Source organism: Oncorhynchus kisutch, linkage group LG8, assembly GCF_002021735.2.
Source record: "Oncorhynchus kisutch isolate 150728-3 linkage group LG8, Okis_V2, whole genome shotgun sequence".
Taxonomy (NCBI): domain Eukaryota; kingdom Metazoa; phylum Chordata; class Actinopteri; order Salmoniformes; family Salmonidae; genus Oncorhynchus; species Oncorhynchus kisutch.
In genome coordinates this window covers 38,413,367-38,432,157 of record NC_034181.2, presented here as the reverse complement: position 1 = coordinate 38,432,157, position 18,791 = coordinate 38,413,367, and the positions used below count along the sequence as shown (strand labels likewise).

The 18,791-nt window shown below is 43.4% G+C and overlaps 1 protein-coding gene across 4 annotated transcripts in view; it reads right to left on the bottom strand.

Moving 5' to 3' along the window:
* The window catches only part of LOC109895711 (cAMP-specific 3',5'-cyclic phosphodiesterase 4D-like), a 288,944-nt gene that overhangs the window by 26,463 nt on the left and 243,690 nt on the right, over positions 1–18,791 (bottom strand). For 3 of the 4 annotated variants that reach the window (XM_020489634.2, XM_031830287.1, XM_031830288.1), the window contains exons 2-4: positions 4,239–4,430; positions 862–898; positions 590–666 (exon numbers count right to left, since the gene is read on the bottom strand). In XM_020489634.2, coding sequence (XP_020345223.2) covers positions 590–666; positions 862–898; positions 4,239–4,430 — 306 coding nt within the window. Of the gene's footprint in view, positions 1–589; positions 667–861; positions 899–4,238; positions 4,431–13,970; positions 15,108–18,791 lie in introns of those variants that run through there. The other variant, XM_031830289.1, reaches the window with a different exon arrangement.

The window sequence follows — 18,791 nt, the reverse complement described above, 5'->3', positions numbered from 1 at the left end:
TTCTATCTCTCTCCTATCTAACTCCTCCTGTCTTTCTCCCCCTTCTCTTTCTTCCAACTCTATCTCACTAACAGAGGTAAATCTGCTGCACCCTTTCCAGCTGAATCAGTCCCCATTCATCACAGATCTCGCGTTGAACAGGAGCGCTATGGCGGAGGGCCCCTTTACTGAGTGGGACTGCTGTTGTTGTAGTCCCAGTGAAGACCAGCAGGGGGAGAACTACAGCAAAGGATTCACATCTTCTCCAACACATTGTGTCAAATGCAGCAGCATGTGTCTGGTGGTACAGCATGCAGGCCAGGGCAAAATATCTGATCTGATTGGTCAAAATACCAATTAGTGGCAAAAAGCTCGGAATTGGCCTGCCTGTGTAAACACAGTCAACGAGAGATGACATGGGGAATACTGAAGCAGTTTGCAACATAACACCATAAAGAGTGACTTCATTTGGAGATGAAAAATCCCCAAATAACACTAATATTTAGCTATAATTAGGGTAGCTGTGTGCCTTGCTCTAGACTACTACACAGCAGTAATTACAGATGAATTGCGTATAAGGTACATGCAGTGTATGCTTCCGAAGACTTACTTGTTGGACACTCTGTCTTGTGTACAATTGGTTAATGCGGCAAAATTATTCCGTACAGTTCTTAGACTGGCTAGAACCTGGAGGAGACAAGGACAGATTGACATTAAAACCTCACATTAATCTCTTGAACAGTGATTGCCCCATCCAATCTAAACTGGTCAATGGGCCTGGGTCTTTTGCACAATTTCAGAATAGCATACTCTACCGTGGTTTCCTGAAGGAATTAGGCAACAACACAATAAATCTTGCTTAGCAATCGTGCCATTGCTCACCTGTGCAAATGGTGTTACAATCATATCGTCGCCATGACTGCAAAAAAGAGACAAAGATAAAAAGAAGTTAGATTACATTTTTTTGACACACCTTTGTCTACAGACATTCTAAACATGACCTTCACATTTTAACCCTCTGCATGACAAAGAGGAGATGATCCCAGCCGTAGCCATGACTATGGCAAGACTAGAGTAATGTGGCTATACAATGTGGCCTCAGGGCATTTCATAATATTCTGCACGTAAATCTGTGACACCCCATTTAGTATGATACGTTACGTTATGTAAGATTATGAATGGAATTGCGGTCGTAAAATGTCATACTGTTAGAAGACATATACTATCATAGGTCTTATACAGTCGTACAATAGCATATGAATTTGATGATGTAACTTAACTTCTTGGAAGAGGTATTAATTTATACGTCTTTCTCTGAGACCAGGTTCCTTGTTCCATAGTAACAACAAAAGGGAATTTACGTTGGTGATTAGGTGAACTACCTACAAAGGTTAGGATAATTTACGTGAAAGGCCATGGAACTAAAACAACAAAGGTTAGGTGAATTTACGTAGCAGGTTAGGTGAATTGGGTTACGTTTAGAATAAAGGTTAGGGGAAGGGTTAACGAAAATGTAGTCCCCGACGCGACTCGAACACGCAACCTTTGGTTTGATAGACGGTTGCGGATTACACCCTCTGATCCACCCCGAGAAACCTCGCTACTTTCGTTTTCTGTCTAAAGTAACAAGACCAGGGGTGTCAAAAAAGTCGGGAAGGTCTCACTTAAAATGTATTATATTTCCTTGCCATCAAAATTTGCAAAAAATAGTTCTCTATCCATCGTTTTTAATTTCGATGCTCCTTGATTGTTATGCTTTCGTTACAATGACTGTTGGCAAGCTGGCCGAATTGAAAAGGCTACACATTGTCGATTTCAATCTCGATTAAGGTCACTGTATTATTTTGGACCTTCAATGCTGCAGACAGTTTTTGTTACCCTTCCCCAGATCTGTGCCTCGACACAATCCTGTCTCAGAGCTCTACGGACAATTAATTTGACCTCATGGCTTTGTTTTTGATCTGACATGCACTGTCAACTGTGCAACCTTATATACAGGTGTGTGCCTTTCCAAATCATATCAAATCAATAAAATGTATTGGACCAATCAAGTTGTAGAAACATCTCAAGGATAATCAATGGAAACAGGATGCACCTGAGCTCAATTTCGAGTCTCATAACAAAGGGTCTGAACGCTAATTTCTGTTTTTATTTGTAATAAATTTGCAAACAATTCTAAAAACCTGTTTTTACTTTGCCATTATGGGGTATTGTGTGTAGATTGCTGAGGATTTTTTGAAAATCCATTTTAGATTAAGGCTGTATCATAATAAAATGTGTAAAAAGTCAAGGGGTCTGAATACTTTCTGAATACACTGTATACAGTACCACTATTGGCGTCATTCATTGAAATCTATAGTAGAGTTAATTAGAGACGACATCCACATGGCCTTTACACACCCTCTACACAACCAAACATCCTCATCATCCTTGGGGAGACTGGCCAGACAAATGCAAGGACTGAACACATGGGCTATACTTATTGATAAGCTCTGTTCTGGGGTCAAAAGGTGGGGGGTGGGGGGTTGGAGGGGTAGGCAACTCAATATTAGAAGGTTTTTCTTAATGTTTTGTACAGTGTACATCATTAATGTTAGGGAGAAAAAGAGGAGTGAGGGTAGCACTAGTATTATGTTTTTCATTGTTGTTCAAGACATTGAACAAGACATTTTGACCCCAGAACAGAGGGGTGGCAGGTAGCCTAGTGGTTAGAGTGTTGGGCCAGTAACTGGAAGGTTGCTGGATTGAATCCCCAAGCTGACAAGGTAAAATCTGTTGTTATGCCCCTGAGCAAGGCAGTTAACCCCCAGGTGCCGTGGATGTCGATTAAGGCAGCCCCCCACACCTCTCTGATTCAGAGGGGTTGGGTTAAATGCGGAAGACACATTTCAGTTGAATACATTCAGTTGGACAACTGACTCCCTTTCTCTCAATATGTCGGGGCATGGAATCTACAAAGAGTTCCACAGGGATGTTGACTCCAATGCTTCCCACAGTTGTGTCAAGTTGGCAGGATGTCCTTTGGATGGTGGACCATTCTTGATACACAAGGGAAACTGTTGAGCGTGAAAAACCCAGTGGCATTACAAACCGGTGTCAAGAACTGGTACCTACTACCATACCCCACTCAAAGGCACTTTTGTCTTGCTCATTCACCCTCTCAAGGGCACACATATACATTCCATGTCTTAATTGTCTCAATATTCCTTCTTTAACCTTTAACCCCTTCTTCTACACTAATTGAAGTGGATTGAACAAGTGACATCAATATGGGATTATAGTTTCACCTGGATTCACCTGGTCAGTTCTACATCATGAAAAGAGCAGGTGTTCTTAATGTTTTGTACTCTCAATACTTCTCAATAACAAAGACAAGAGAGAGAGAGGGAGAGCGAGAGAGAGGGGGGAGAGAGAGCGATTAGGTGAGAGGTTGCATTCCAGCCTCCCTTTCCTCCTCTCTTCCCTTTCCCCAGCCACCAACACTGGTCTCTGCATGCTAGTACCCAGCATGAGACCTTTAATATATTTTCTATATATATCTGCAGACATAACTGGTTACATAAAGAAGCACAAGGGACATTTCTAAAAGATTCTGCCAGTAAACTATTTCCTTAGAGACATCTTTGGTCTTTATGTCTTTTCCAAGAAAAATGAGTCATTTAGTGCATCAAAGATTGTCCATTTTGTATATTCTATATAAAAAATTGACAATGTTTAGCCTTCATGTGAGATATCAAAGACACCTGTTTATTAATTTACTGTAGGTCAATGATAAGCCCCAGAGTAACATTTGGCCTCCAGAGTAACACTCTGTACAGTAACTTGGTTTACTGGAACAATTGTCCACCAATTCCACTTTCCTTAGAAACCACAGTGTGGCAACTGGGAAAAGTAAAGGGACATCATGTTACATACAACCTGGTGAGGAGCTGCCTGATATGGCTGACCAACCAGCCCCGTAAAAAACAAACACATTTCACTAATGCTGAGGGCAAAGGGCTTCGAATAGAGACGTGTCACTGTGACACCTCAGCATCAGCTGTCAATCAAACAGAGAACTGGGGAGGGGCAACAAGTGCACTGACAGCTATCACATCATATCACTCACCACACCTTTGAAAACAGTCCATCTCTTCAGTGAGAGACATAGTACTACATTTTGTAGATAGACCCTGTTTGTGTGTGTGTGTGTGTGTGTGTGTGTGTTTGTGTGTGTGTGGGGGGGGGCAGAGAGACAGTTAGAGAGAGAAAAAACTCACATGTCGCTGGCGATGGAGGAGTTTCTGGACATGGACTTGGGCGACAGTTCGTAGTCCGAGTCAGAGCGGTAGAGGAAGGACTCTCTCCGCTGACTGTGGACAAAGTTGCCCTGCAGTATGAGCCCAGACCCCGGGCTGGCCATGGGGTCCAGCGGGCTGCGCCCCGACGATGTGCCGTTGTCCACATCGAAACTGTCAGACAACAACCAGAGAGAGAGGAAATATTACACATAATCATAAACAGTGGGTGTTAGAAACATAGGATACCTGTCTGCATTTTTGTTTATTCGTACTGCAAAGAACATTGAGCAGCAGGTTGCTTAGGATTCAAAATATTCTTTCAAACAGCCACAAGAATATCCAAAAGCCTTTATATGGTAACTGTAACAGGCCAGTACTGTAACACAGGCCAGCACTGTAACACAGGCCAGTACTGTAACACAGGCCAGTACTGTAGCACAGGCCAGTACTGTAACAGGCCAGCACTGTAACACAGGCCAGCACTGTAACACAGGCCAGTACTGTAGCACAGGCCAGTACTGTAACAGGCCAGTACTGTAACACAGGCCAGTACTGTAGCACAGGCCAGTACTGTAACACAGGCCAGTACTGTAACACAGGCCAGTACTGTAACACAGGCCAGTACTGTAGCACAGGCCAGTACTGTAACAGGCCAGCACTGTAACACAGGCCAGTACTGTAGCACAGGCCAGTACTGTAACACAGGCCAGTACTGTAACACAGGCCAGTACTGTAACACAGGCCAGTACTGTAGCACAGCTGTGATAAAGACAATGACTCATTGAGTCACCACCACCACTTAGGACAATGACGCAATCCCCATTTGATGTCACCGTTCCTAAGAGTCCTCCAGATTACCGCTGTCACCCAGGATGACCTGACCTGTTACAAGGGGAACCAGACCTGGCTCTACTGTAATCCTCCTGAGGGATCCCCCTCTACGTAGCACCAAATATATCTTCATCATCACTACCCCTATCATCATCACTAGTGTCAGCTATGTGATGAAAATAGCTGTTGTGATCCTCCTATAGGATCCGTAGTGGAGCTGATAGGGGAGCCCGTGCTATTTGGCACAGTGTGTGTGTGTGCGTGTGTGTGTGTGTCCACGTGTGCGTGCGTGCGTGTGATTGTGTGTGTGGTGGAGGGAACAGTGTGAGCTGAGTGGACTGCGTCAGCTGTGTCTGTGTGGGTTCGTCATTGTGAGTGTTGATGACGTGGTGCTGTGGCTATGCATGGGTACAGCACAGTAAGCACTCTGTCAGCCCTAAAAATACGAAAAACACAGAACAGCATATTCTCTAAATCCTCCGGATGAAGAGCCCCGCTCTTTGACCCTACGACAAGTGTTTACATCCAGCTGCAGATTCTGACATTAATAAACATTCTTATTGTTTGAAAGACATTACGTCAACCATAATTCAATCTGTGTTTACTGTAGGCTTCCGCAATAGAACACTGTGGGGACTGGTTGCACATCCTGAGATTCAGCTAGCTTATTCAAACGCCACTAAGAAAAAAGGACTATGATCAAATCACATATTCAAATCTATAACATCGCTATAGCACCCTAGCCAATGTGATTTTACTGTGGTGTACTTCCCAATGTATTTTCTCCCAATGCTCCTTTCATAAAAGCAAGGTCATTGAGACACACATGCATTCATAATTGCAAGGTATACGTAGTGGCATGCTGGAAACTATATACATTGGACGTGAAGGGGCACATGTATTTTCACAGAGCGGGCGCTGGAGAGAGATGGAGGTGGGAAAGGATTGGTGCATGTTGTGTGAATGTTTGTTAGCTAGGCGAGTGAGACAGAAGCATCTGTATGTGTATCAGGGCCTGCTGCCTACACTCTTTCCCCTCTGGGTCATATCACTGCACCAGGCCATGGGTTCAGCCTGCCACATAACACTGTATACCACAAACAGAACACCAGCATGTCTATCTCGCACACACACATGCACGCACAGCCCACTTCCCTTCTTCACAACAGCCATGTGGTTGTAGCCCCTACATGTGAAACCCAATATGCCAGAGGGTACGAGAGATAGTGCCATTATCTATCACTGGAGTCTAGGACTGCAACTCAAATGGCACCCTATCCCTACACAGTGCACTTCTATTGACCAGGACCCATAAGACTTTGGTCAAAAGTAGTGCACTATGTAGCAGGGGCACCATTATTTTTCCGACCTGCAAACCAATTTTTTTTAAAATACCGGTTAAAATATATTGTTCCTTTCTGTTCCTTTTTAAAACTCTGAAATCATATCTCTTTTTTCACATTTTTTACATTAGCTCGACATTCAATTACTTCACCACAGTGCGGATAGAGCATTTTTCTATGGAGCTGGAAAGCTATAGTTGTTTTAGTCTAGGCTGCCTAGGCTACATGCGGAACGTAAAATAACATTATTAACTAGTTCTTAACACAATTGCCTAGTTAAATAAAGGTACAAAATATATATATATTATACAGGGTGAGGAAACCAATGTGTACATTCGTAATTTGATTGACCTATCTCTTTAATCAGATATCCTGAATTGCATTTGATCTGAGCATTTGCTATAAATAAACATGAATTTATTTTATAAAGAAAATTGCTTTTGTCATCTCTTAAGAAAGCTTGCTTGGGCAGCAACATCTGGGGCCTGCATGGAGACTGAGAACAAACCCAGTTTGGGTCCCAGGTGAAAACCCACATTTACAGCCTACCTATTGTACATATAGGTCCCACTACACATAAATATGCATTTACGTTCCAGACCACGCCCACGTGAACGTTTATCATCCACCATCTGGCCAATCAGTGTCATTTTGTAAATGTCGGATCTCTATGGCAAGACGCATCATTCACCCAATTTTAGTCAAAATTGGGTCAATGCTGTCTGAGATACCTGTGTGTGATTAACTTTGAACGGAAGGACCGACGGACGGATGGACAGAGACAGATCCACAGTCCCCATCCCCGATTTCATTGTGGGAGACAATTAATAGGTTACATGAATTCCTAGAAGCAGGAATTATGTTCTGGCGTTATCATTTGCAATCACAAAGGACATACCAACCAATAAGACTCTTTGCATGTCGAAACTTCGCCTTCCTTGAACTGTTTACTCAATCCAGCACCTGGGAAGCATCTTAGGATGTGCTCTGCTCAAGAATGCCTAAAGAACACATGACATTCCATATTTTTTAAAATCATAAGTAATCATGTGGTTACCAGTATATTATCTCCTCAGCCCAGTGTTGGCCCAGCTGACCGAGCAGGCAGGGCCTCCTAGTCTGAGAGACAGAGCCTGAGAGGCAGAGAGGCAAGGTGTGAGACACAGAGAGACAGAGGCTGAGAAGCAGGGCCCGGAAGGCAGAGAAGCAGAGCCTGAGAGACAGAGAGCCCTTAAGGCACGGACATACCGGCAGAGTTTCCAGGGAGGGAGTACTTAGCACGTCTGAACAAAATGCTGGCTGTTATTTGCAAACTGAGAGCAAACCGATTTTACATGTAGAAACAGCCAAACATTTTGGCAGTCAGATGCTCACCGGCGGGTGGTCCCTAAAACACACTGCACAGTCAGCAAGAGAACGAACAGGCAGACGAACGGTAGACCGTAATTCGGTATGATGTTTTTTCTCCATTAGAGGAAGAGAGGCAGGGCCTGAGAAGCAGAGAGCGAGATATGCTAAGAGGCAGGGTCCAAGAGCCGGGTCCTGGGAAACAGAGGCAGAGAGGTCTTAGAGGCAGGGCCTGAGAGGCTGAGCAGGCAGGCCTTGTGATGCAGAGAGGCACTGAGCAGGAAGGTTCTAACTACTCTGACCTTTGGATGTAAAATGTGCAAGTTTTACAAAATGTTATTTGTCACATGCTTTGTAAATAACAGGTGTAGACTAACAGTGAAACACTTACTTACGGGCCCTTCCCAACAATGCAGAGAGAAAGAAAAACAGAGAAAACATGTAATAATAAAAGTAATAATAATCCAAAATGACTATCCACTCCGATATACACGGGGTACCAGTACCAAGTCGTTGAGCATGGTGGGTATGAGGATATAACTAGGAGTAAAGTGACAGATAATAAATGGTGATGAGTCCAAAAAGTAGTTTGTCCGAGTAGCTACTGAGTTAACTATTTAACAAACTATTTATCAGTCTTATGACTTTGGGGGTAGAAGCTGTTTAGGGTCCTGTTGCTTCCAGAATTGATGCATCGGTACCACTTGCCGTGAGGAAGCAGAGAGAACAGTCTATGAAATGGGTGGCTGGAGTCTTTCACCATTTTAGGCCTAGTATTTAGGTTCTGGATGACAGAGTGCTCAGCTCCAGTGATGTACTGGGCCATACGCACTACACTCTTTAGCGCCTTGCGGTCAGATGCCAAGCAGTTGTCGTACCAAGCGTGGATGCAGCCAGTCAAGATGCTCTCAATTATATAGGATCTGAGGGCCCATGCCACATCTTTTCAGCCTCCTAAGGGGGAAGAGGCATCTTCAGCCTTCTGTATCCTGTACTCCATGGTCAGCTCCTTTGTCTTGCTGACGGTGAGGGAGAGGTTGTTGTCCTGGCACCACACTGAGGTCTTTGACCTCCTCCAAATATAGTTTCATTGTCGTCAGTGATCAGGCCTACCACCATCGTGTCGTCGGCAATCTTACCCATGGCAATCTTACCCATGACTGCGAACAGGGAGTACAGGAGGGAACTAAGCACGCACCCCTGAGGGATGTTGTTGCCTATCCTCACCACCTGGGAGTGGCCTGTCAGGAAGTCTAGGATCCAGTTGCAGAAGGAGGTGTTCAGTCCCAGGGTCCCTAGCTTAGTGATGAGCTTGTCGAGCACTATGGTGTTGCACGCTGAGCTGTAGTCAATGAACAGCATTCTCACATAGGTGTTCCTCTTGTCCAGGTGGGAAAGGGCAGTAGAGATAGCATCACCTGTGGATCTGTTGGGGCGGTATAGTTAGCTAGTTAGCTAGCTAGCTAACGTGCATGATCTGTGTAGTAATATTATTTGTATCTCAGAGCCATTTGCATTGCTAGTTATAGCCTAAAGTTAGGCTAACATTGAACGTGGTTGGTTAGCTGCCTGCAGATTCATGCAGGGTAGTTACATTATGAGTTGGGATTATGGTTCATTGTTTAGATAGCTACCTTCATGTCTAAACAAAAGACTCCACTATGTAAGTAACTATTTCAATAGAATGTTTACGATAGTCTAACTGTTGATAGACATAGCTGGCAAATTCACTCTGGCTATCCACTCCGATTTCAGAGCACTCTCGTCAGAGTTTGCCAGAGGCAAGAATAATTGACAAATATACGAACGCTCAACACCTGCTGAAAATAGCCGGTGTCAGTAAACGTTGGCAAAAAAGTGTAATTAAATTGTTGCCAGCAGCACAGTTGCAGTCACCAATGCTCTGGATAACATAAAAACAGCCTATCCAGCTCTGATAGGGTGTGTAAAATGGTCAGAGTGAGCTGTTCTCTGATTTATGTCTGGAAGTAGCTAGCCAACGTTAGCCAGTTAGCTTGGGTGCTTGACTGCTGTTGTTAGGGCAGAATGCTCGGATCAACCCTAGTTTTCAGCCAGAGTGTCCAGTGTGCGCTCTGAACGCTCTGAGAATGAAACACACTCTGGCACTCTAGATTAAATTACGAACACACCTGTATAAACCAGCCCTTGAAATCTTTGGTTGTTTAGTACATAGCATCTCATGTGAATCCTTAAAGATATGGGTGGGGCTAAAGCTTAAGAGGGTGTGAATGATGCTGAATGAGTGTGGACAAAAAGGAGCTCTCCAATAGGTACCAAAACATTCAAAGGCCATTTTCTCAAAAGTGAGATTACAAGTTTATCAACTTTCAAAGCAGAATTACTTTTCCATTGTTCTTCAACTTTAGTGTATGAGGTACAGCAGCATTTTCTACGTTTATCCAATGTAAATAACACAATTTAAAATGTGGTGTTCTGCTTGAAACATGTAAGTATTACAGACTGGGTCTGGGAGAGGTTGAAAATGTCAGTATTGACACTTGCCAGCTGGTCAGTGCATGCTCGAAGAATGCGTCCTGGTAATCCGTCTGGCCCTGTGGCTTTGTGAATGTTTACCCAAAATCTATGGAGAACGTAATCACACAGTCATCCGGAACAGCTGGTGCTCTCATACATAGTTCAGTGTTGCTTGCCTCGAAGCAAGCATAGAAGGGATTTATGATAGGCTCACGTAATGAGCGGGTAAAGAGAAAACATATTGTTCTCATTACTCTGTACCCTGCTTCCATCGCATTCTCTGTCTTATTTCTCTTTATCTCTCCCGTTTGTCTTCTCTCTCTGTTTCACCCTCTCTCTCTGGCCCCTCTCTGTACTCTATCTCTCTATGTAGCCCATCCCTCTCTCTACCCTCATATAGTTGTTATAAGCAGCGCTCAACTCTCCCAAGTAGCTATCACACTGACTGATAAATGACGTTCTCCATCTGTTCCCTACACTAACGCCCTAGCAGCACATTTAGTAAACAAATTTGGAACCAGGTACAAAACACACACACACACACACACACACACACACACACACACACACACACACACACACACACACACACACACACACACACACACACACACACACACTGCTCACATGTTCTCATTAAGAGAGATCTTGCCAGTCAGTCTCCAGCTGGCCAACATATGCTGAGCAGATGAGTCAGTCATTAACACCTACACATGCTGATGTCACACACTGTACCATAGCGTATAACTGATAGTAATACATGTGACAACCAGTATACCGTACCTGCATTCGTGCTATTTATGAATGAATGAACACATAGCAACATAGCAATTAAGAGTAAAAAAGGGTCTGGGCAAAGTAGAAGCTCTGATTGGCCGATTACAATTATTCTCTGTCCCTACTGGACAGGTCACGGTAAGCGTTTTAGGCCTGGAACATCCAGCAAACCAGTCTGTTGAGCATCACTCTGACACTCAAAGACCTCGACTGGAACCTTATAAGTCCACACTTTCCAAAGGGTCACTCCATGTTTAGCACTGAGACCACTTTCCACCACCGAGTCCAACTTTCCAGTCCAGCTTTTCAATCAAGCTAGAGATGAGAACAGATCACATGAAAAGTACTGGGATAAGCTACTGCTGTTGCAAACATGTTCTAACAGGAAAAAAGCGTGTCAGACTAAATTGGTATATATTGACTAATAAGAATATTACTGTAGATAACAGTTAGGATATAAACCTACCCAACTAACTAGCCATTGGGAATCTTTGCGTCACTTGACAATCATTCCTGGCACAACTCCCCGGCCGGTTAATGAGAACATTAACCACAACAGCAGAGAGGCTTGGTCTAGATCAGGGGATCCCAAACTTTTCACTCAGGCCCCCCTTCCAGCATTTGGGGAAATCCTGCACACCCCCGCATGCCTGCAAACGCACACATATATTTCTATAGACACAAGCACTGTTCATGACACGTTTTGCAGATTTAAAGTTATTTCCTGCAATTCTACATATTTTGTCATAGGGTCCAGAGAACATTTAGCAGTTTTAATGGTACTTTTCTTGCTGACATGGGCTAGTTGATCTGGACAGTTCTGACAAGTTATACATAGCTGTCTAAGGTATACCTCGGCTGACAAGACAAGACAAGAGGAAAACTGATGATGCACTACCCAATTTCAAAATTGCAGCTTGTGCATTCCACTATTACAACTTTCAAGAGTAAGTTGAAAGCCGAACCCCCCCTCCCCCTCCCCCCCATCTAGATGATGACTATTAGGGAGGCCAGAGTGGGAAAAGCTCTGAATTCTGAGGTAAGACAGGAGACAGGATAAGGAGAGATGCAGTCTGTGTCTTTCCCTTGGCGATTCTCCAAAGTTTACAAATAAACATACCAGCCAGAAAAATGAATTCATGTAAGAGTTGACAGAATGAGGGAGTATTGTGATGTCATAGATACATGTGGCATGTGACATGTAAAATGTGAGAAGGGTTTGGGACAGAAACCCACCTCACATGTGACAGGAGTTTAAGAAAAAAAGGTTTGCGAGACACAGAAGAAAAGCAGAGGCTTCTGGGTTGCCACAAAGACATATGGCATGTCTGTGGGCGTGGGGTTGTAATGTCACAGAGGGTGACATGCTGTGTGGAATGGAAGATGAGATGTTGTGATATGGATGTCACAAAGACATGGCATGGTTGGGAGGGGGAGAGCTATTGTGATGTCACAGAGGGAGACATAATGGAGAGTTCCCTTGGGGTAGAACCTGCTGTGCAGTCAGCCATGCAGAGGAGAGATTCTACATTATTCTACTGATAACAGAGGAATGCACCTCTCTCTCTCTCACACACACACCCCCTCAATCAATGAAGGTGAAGGGGAGAGTGTTAACAATTCACAGACATTCCTCCTTCTCTTCTCTTCTTTCCATCCCCCACCTCTCCCTCGCTACGGTCATGTACTCAGCTTTAGACAAAGCTATGTTTATCTAACTTACTGACACTGGTGACATGAAGAATTCCACCAGGTTGAACTTTCAGGGCAGACATCTGGCTGAAAGAGATGTCCTTCCACGTGTTAATCTGATCATAACACCTGTCCTTCAGTGGCAGCCTCATTCCGCTCAAAGACTTCCCAATGGCTTTAATGATGGTGCACGGTTCACACAGGCCTTCTCCCAGTCTGGGATCTTATGTGGATAATTAGCAGACTGTGTGAGAACAGGGTGACCTAAAGGCCAGGGTCGAGGAGGGAACCAGCATGCTGTGTGTTTGTTCAGGGCTGGACTGGACTGCTAAGCTAAAGTACAGCATGGAAGTACCACGGCGAAACACTGTAGAAACAAACAAGTGTTCGACAGAGATCTACGCTCACAGGGAACATGGGAGCGCAGAAGGGCTGAGAAAAAGAAAGAGCAAGAAAGAGAAAGGACAAGTCGAGACAGTAGGGTGAGGAGAGGGGAAGGCAGGGAGAGCAGCCCCCAGAGGTGCATTCTATGGAAAAGGAGGGGGCACTGCTGGGGGCACTGCTAGGGACGTCAGCAAGGGACTGACACACATTCCAGAGTCGATTATGATTTACATAAGGCCTTTACGACCTTCTTAGACAGAATGTATCGGCTGTTTCATGGGCTTGATACGGTGAGTTCTGATGGAAACGCAGTAACGCACAATTAGACAGCACAGAGACAAACTGCCATGCTGGATGCCTGCTCTTCCATTAAGTGTGTTGTATAATTAACAGAGTACAATCGAGTGCAAGGATAGAAGAAGCTCTCTCACATACAGTTACTTTCCAAGTGACCCACAGTCAAAACCAAAACACCAAATACGAAAAGACAGGCCAGGGGTTGACAGTCTGAAGGAGACTGAGGAAGGAAGAGAAACCAGAAAACAGTAGACCGTATGAAAAGGGAGGCAGAGGGGGGACTGAGAGGATTGAGAAATGAATGACAGAGCCTTACACGGGATGGTGAACAGAGAGAGAGAGAACTAAAAAAGAGGAGTAACAGCTGGTAAAATGGGGTCAGTGAGGAAGTTAGGAAAGTAGCAGGACAACAGAGAGAGAAGCAGGTGAGAGAGAGCAAGGGTTGAGAGAGAGGGGAGGGAAAGAGAAGACAGAATCAGAGATATAGACAGAAACAGAGAGAGACAGGACAGCGGGGGGTTGGTAGAAGTTTGTGTCTGTTTACCAGATTCCTTCCGTGTTCCGTAGAGAGCTGGTGGAGCGAGATCGTGGCTTCAGAACAATAGTCATGGTGTGACCTCCTCACCCACTCACCCCTCGGATCTGCCAAACGCTACAGCCCTGTCCAGATAACAGCCCCCACAGTGCTGTTCCGGTCAAACCACAGAACCCACAACTCCCTAGAGAGGAAAGTGTTCCTGTTGCGTTCAAACCACTGTTACCACTTGTTCCCCTCCAGCTCCCATCAAACTGTTAAGTTCAGATTGTGGTCAAACCACCACTGTCACTTTTCACTTCTATAGTTATCCTAAAAAGCTCTGATAAGATTATTTTCAGACCGTGTCCTTCCAACTGTAGTAACCTCTTCTTCCAACTGTAGTAATCCTGTGGAGCGGTCCAATGGAGTGGTTGTGTAATGTGCCTGTTGTGGTCGTGTTCAGTGCTTCTGTGCCCCAACCTGAGTGCTCGTGATCAAGACAGAGACAGAGACTGGTAGATGAGTCACAGAACACACAACTAAAGTTCCAACTAAAACTATCCACTACTGGAATCCTCTCTCTCAGACCTTCACTGTGTGTGGGAGCAGCCTCTTTCTCCCCTCTCTCTCTCTCTCTCTCTCTACTCTATCTCCCTTTCTTCCTCTCTCTCTTCCTCTCACTCCTGCTTTGCTCTCCCTCTCTCTTCCTCTCTTGTTGTGTGTAAATTCTCCTCCTTTTTCTTCCTTCCCTCTCCTTCCTCCTCTCCCTCTCTCAACTGACTATTCCTGGCCAGCAAGTATAAGCCCTTCCCCTCTCTTCCCTTTCCCTCTTTTCTATCTTCTGACACTTTACTCTCTCTAGCTCTCCTCTCTCGGACTCTTTCTCTCTTCCTGGCCGCATGTGTAAGCTCTCCTCTCTCGGACTCTCTCTCTCTTCCTGGCCGCATGTGTAAGCTTGCCTCTTTCGGACTCTCTCTCTTCCTGGCCGCATGTGTAAGCTCTCCTCTTCATCCTTTCTTCCTCCTCCTCTCTTCCTCTCTCTTTCCTTCCTGCAGTAGTGATGGGTCGTTCACGAACAAATGGCTCTTTTTGAACTGAACTTTTTGGTGAATGTCAGGAACCGAATCGCACCGGTGAAAGAGCTGTTCATTTGGCTCCCTGATTTGCATACTGCTACTACTGCTTTTTAAGCTCAAAACAACGTTTTTCTACAGATAAGTGACAAAATAATTATCTAAAGAGGGTGAATACTCACTGCAGAGACAATAAATAGTGGAGAGAGTGTGTCAACCTGGTCCAAGCTGATTTTTTTCATGGTTGGCCAGGTAGAAATGTATTTGAACGCGCATTTAACGAACGATATGACATAATCGTAGCCCACCTTTTGGGCTTGACATTGTAGATTTGCTATTTTTTTCATGGTTCTAGGTAGATTATTTTGCATTTTGAACTACTGTAAGAGCCGTATGGGAGACAAATGAGTCGGCTCCTTTACGTGAACGGAGCCAAATTAGCCGGTTTTCTGAAAAGACTGAATGACCATCACTATCTTGCAGCCTGAGGGGGGTTGGTGTTGGGGTGGGCAGTGTTGGTGACGTTGTTGTAACTCCTTCAGGGGTGGGGATCTATCCCATAGTACAGCGCTGTCTCAAACATCAATCCCACTGCTGCCACAGCAACCTAACAACAACGCCAGGTGTGTTGTATTATCCACAACATGCTGGAGAAGTAGCATAGTGGCATGTGGCACGTTTACACTGTAAATTCATTACAATTGAGTTCATCCACAGTGACTTATTATAGGTGTAAGGACAAAAAGTAGCACAAAAAAAAGGTCATAATATGAGCATTGTAACCAGGCGTGTAGTGTTGCCGGAGTGAACCTGGAGCGTAACTCCGCCACTTCTCAGAAGGGTGATGGTTTAAAAGGGTAGGAAGCACATGTTTTTACTCACCAGTGTAACAACAGAGTGTGGTCAAAGACTTAGTAACTTAGTTGTTGTCACAATCTGGTTACCTATAAATAGAAACACAGTTATGTTTTTGGGTTGTTACATATCTATTCACTTATTCCTGGATATGTTCGAAACTACCCACAATCCACTATTTCTCAAGGTCATCAGGAGGATCTACTCTGTGCTACCGATTTCATGTGCTAGCTCAGTAGCAAGCCCAAGCTGGCTAATGTTAGTCACAGCTCATGCTCTTCACGGACATTGTGGCCGTGTTATCTAGTGGGAACCCTATAGCACTGCAGGCTCTGGTGACTTTTTGCTGTGGGCTCAAAACGAAAAAGACATTTAAACCAGTGTGCTCTAATTGTGTTATGTTAGTACCTCGTCTGTTCTCCTTTTTGTTTTGTCAACATTCAACATGTTCTCTGTGAAGTAGGCTATGGGAGTTTACTAACTTTTTCCACCTTGGCTTAGTAATAGCGCACTAGCTGATGAACATCTGTAATCTGTATATTTTGGATTTTTCACGCTATAGTTACTGGATTTTCCCTGAATCTTACCCTCGGGTGGGCCCCAGTCATCAATCTGTAAGTATCTGCTCTTTATGTGCTCGGTTATGTGTTAGTTGTGTTCTAACTGGTCTCTGGTAGTTGGGCTCTTGCTTGCCAACCATAACTGTGCTGGTTGGCAAGGCTGACTAAAGCTGATAGCTAACTTTAGTTGGCTAAATATCTAACGTTAGCTGGCTGGCTGGCTAGCTTGGTGGCGAAGATAACTACATACAGTATAGCTAACATTCTTTGATATTTGTATTAGATGGTGTTATGTATTTCCCAAACTTTGGTTTACTTTAATATAGCTGTAAGCTGGGTGTTGATAGCAACTGGCTGACTCATTCAGTGCTAACGTAACATTAGCAGGCTGGTAGGAGCTAACGGTAATAGGCTAGTTGGCTAGCAACATTGCAAGTTGATTTGTAAATTCAAGTATTTGCTTTTAAGTTTGGTGAAAATTACATTGAAACCAGTAGTCATGAGCGCAAACAATTTGGTTTAATTTGAAGTTAGTTCTGTTGGACTTTACATTATAGGGAAAAGGCTACCTTCCGGGTCCATATTACACCACACCACGAAAATACATTTTTCGACATGACGTCGGCTTTCTTCGAAATTCTGATAGGTTTGATGTAATAACTCCAATAATAGAAAAGTGAGGTGTAACTTTGCATTAGGACTTTTGATGACTTTTGATGCGTATACTAATACTAAGCGTTGAACTAGTAACCAAAAGGTTGCAAGTTCAAACCCCCGAGCTGACAAGGTACAAATCTGTCGTTCTGCCCCTGAACAGGCAGTTAACCCGCTGTTCCTAGGCCGTCATTGAAAATAAGAATTTGTTCTTAACTGACTTGCCTAGTTAAAAAAAGGTTAAAAAAAAACATCTTAAAAAAATGCAAATTCATATGTTACATGTGGTTACGTTTATGCTACCTACTTAATAAAGTTTAAAGCTGATCAAAGCTGAATAAATATCTCGCAAGATCACTTAATGATTCATTCATATTCTACATAGGCCTAACACACCGAATTTAATAGCATAGTATAACGTTACTGTTAGACCAAAAACACCTATTCATTTTCTTTTGAGGCTTTAGGATGATTGTGTTGAATAGTCACATTTTTTCCCTCATGAGGCCATAACTTAACAGCGGAGGTGCCGCTAGGCTAAATATGTGTTTTGATTTCAACAAAATATAGGTAGGCTGTAGCTTGTTAACACCATCTGCTCTACAATTTGCTCATATCTTATATATATCTTACTTATATCATTCGATAAGATCTACATGTATATTCACATTAAACTGATTATGCTGATATGGTTGGCATTCAGATGCAGCTTGGTTGTTTCACCTGTCAATCATGAAGAATTATCATTCATGACTGACAGTGTTTATTGAAATGATGGCCTAATCGAGAACTACAAAACTAGCCATCGAGAACTACAAACGTTTTGCTACTTTTCTCAACAACATTGATGCCCTGAATTTAGCAGGTGCTAAGTGATGGGCTACTTTCTTGACACAACGCTGGCCAAACAAAATGTAGCTACAAACAAAACAGAGTTAAATGGTTTCAGTCTGCTGTGAAGCGTTCATCCATGTATACAGGTAAGAGTCTAGCTACATTTCAGATATAAGTTTCACATTTTGTCAGAAAGTCATTTTTATTGCAAGTACTGTAAGTTAGCTAGCAAACGTTAGGTTGCTGGCTCGCTAGCTAATGTTAAGTGTATGATCTGTGTAGTAATATTATCCGAATCAGAAACCATTTGCATTGCTAGTTATAGCCTAATGTTAGTTAGCTAACATTGAACCTAGTTTGTTAGCTTTAGCTATCTGCAGCTATACTACCGCTATGACAAAGTTTGTATTGGTAGTAGTATCAGTTGAGATTATGCTGGTTCATTGTTTAGCTAGCTAGCATTTAAGGGCCATTTTCTCAAAAGTGGGGTTACACATTTATCAACTTTCAAAGCAGAATTACTTTCCCATTGTTCCGCAACTGCAGTGTATGAAATACCATATTCTAGCTCTGAGTCTCTGCTTTTATCCAATGTAAAAAACACAATTTCTAATTTTGCTACATAAGAACGAATCGAGGCACAGTTTTACTTGTGTACTTATTTAGGCTTGCCATAACAAAGGGGTTGAATACTTACTGACTCAATGCATTTCAGCTTTTCATTTTCTATTAATTTGTAAAAAATTTGAAAAACAAAATGTCACTATGACATTATGGGTATATTGTGTGTCTCAATTTAATAAATTTTAAATTCAGGCTGTAACACAACAACATGTGGAATAAGTTAAGGTGTATGAATACTTTCTGAAGGC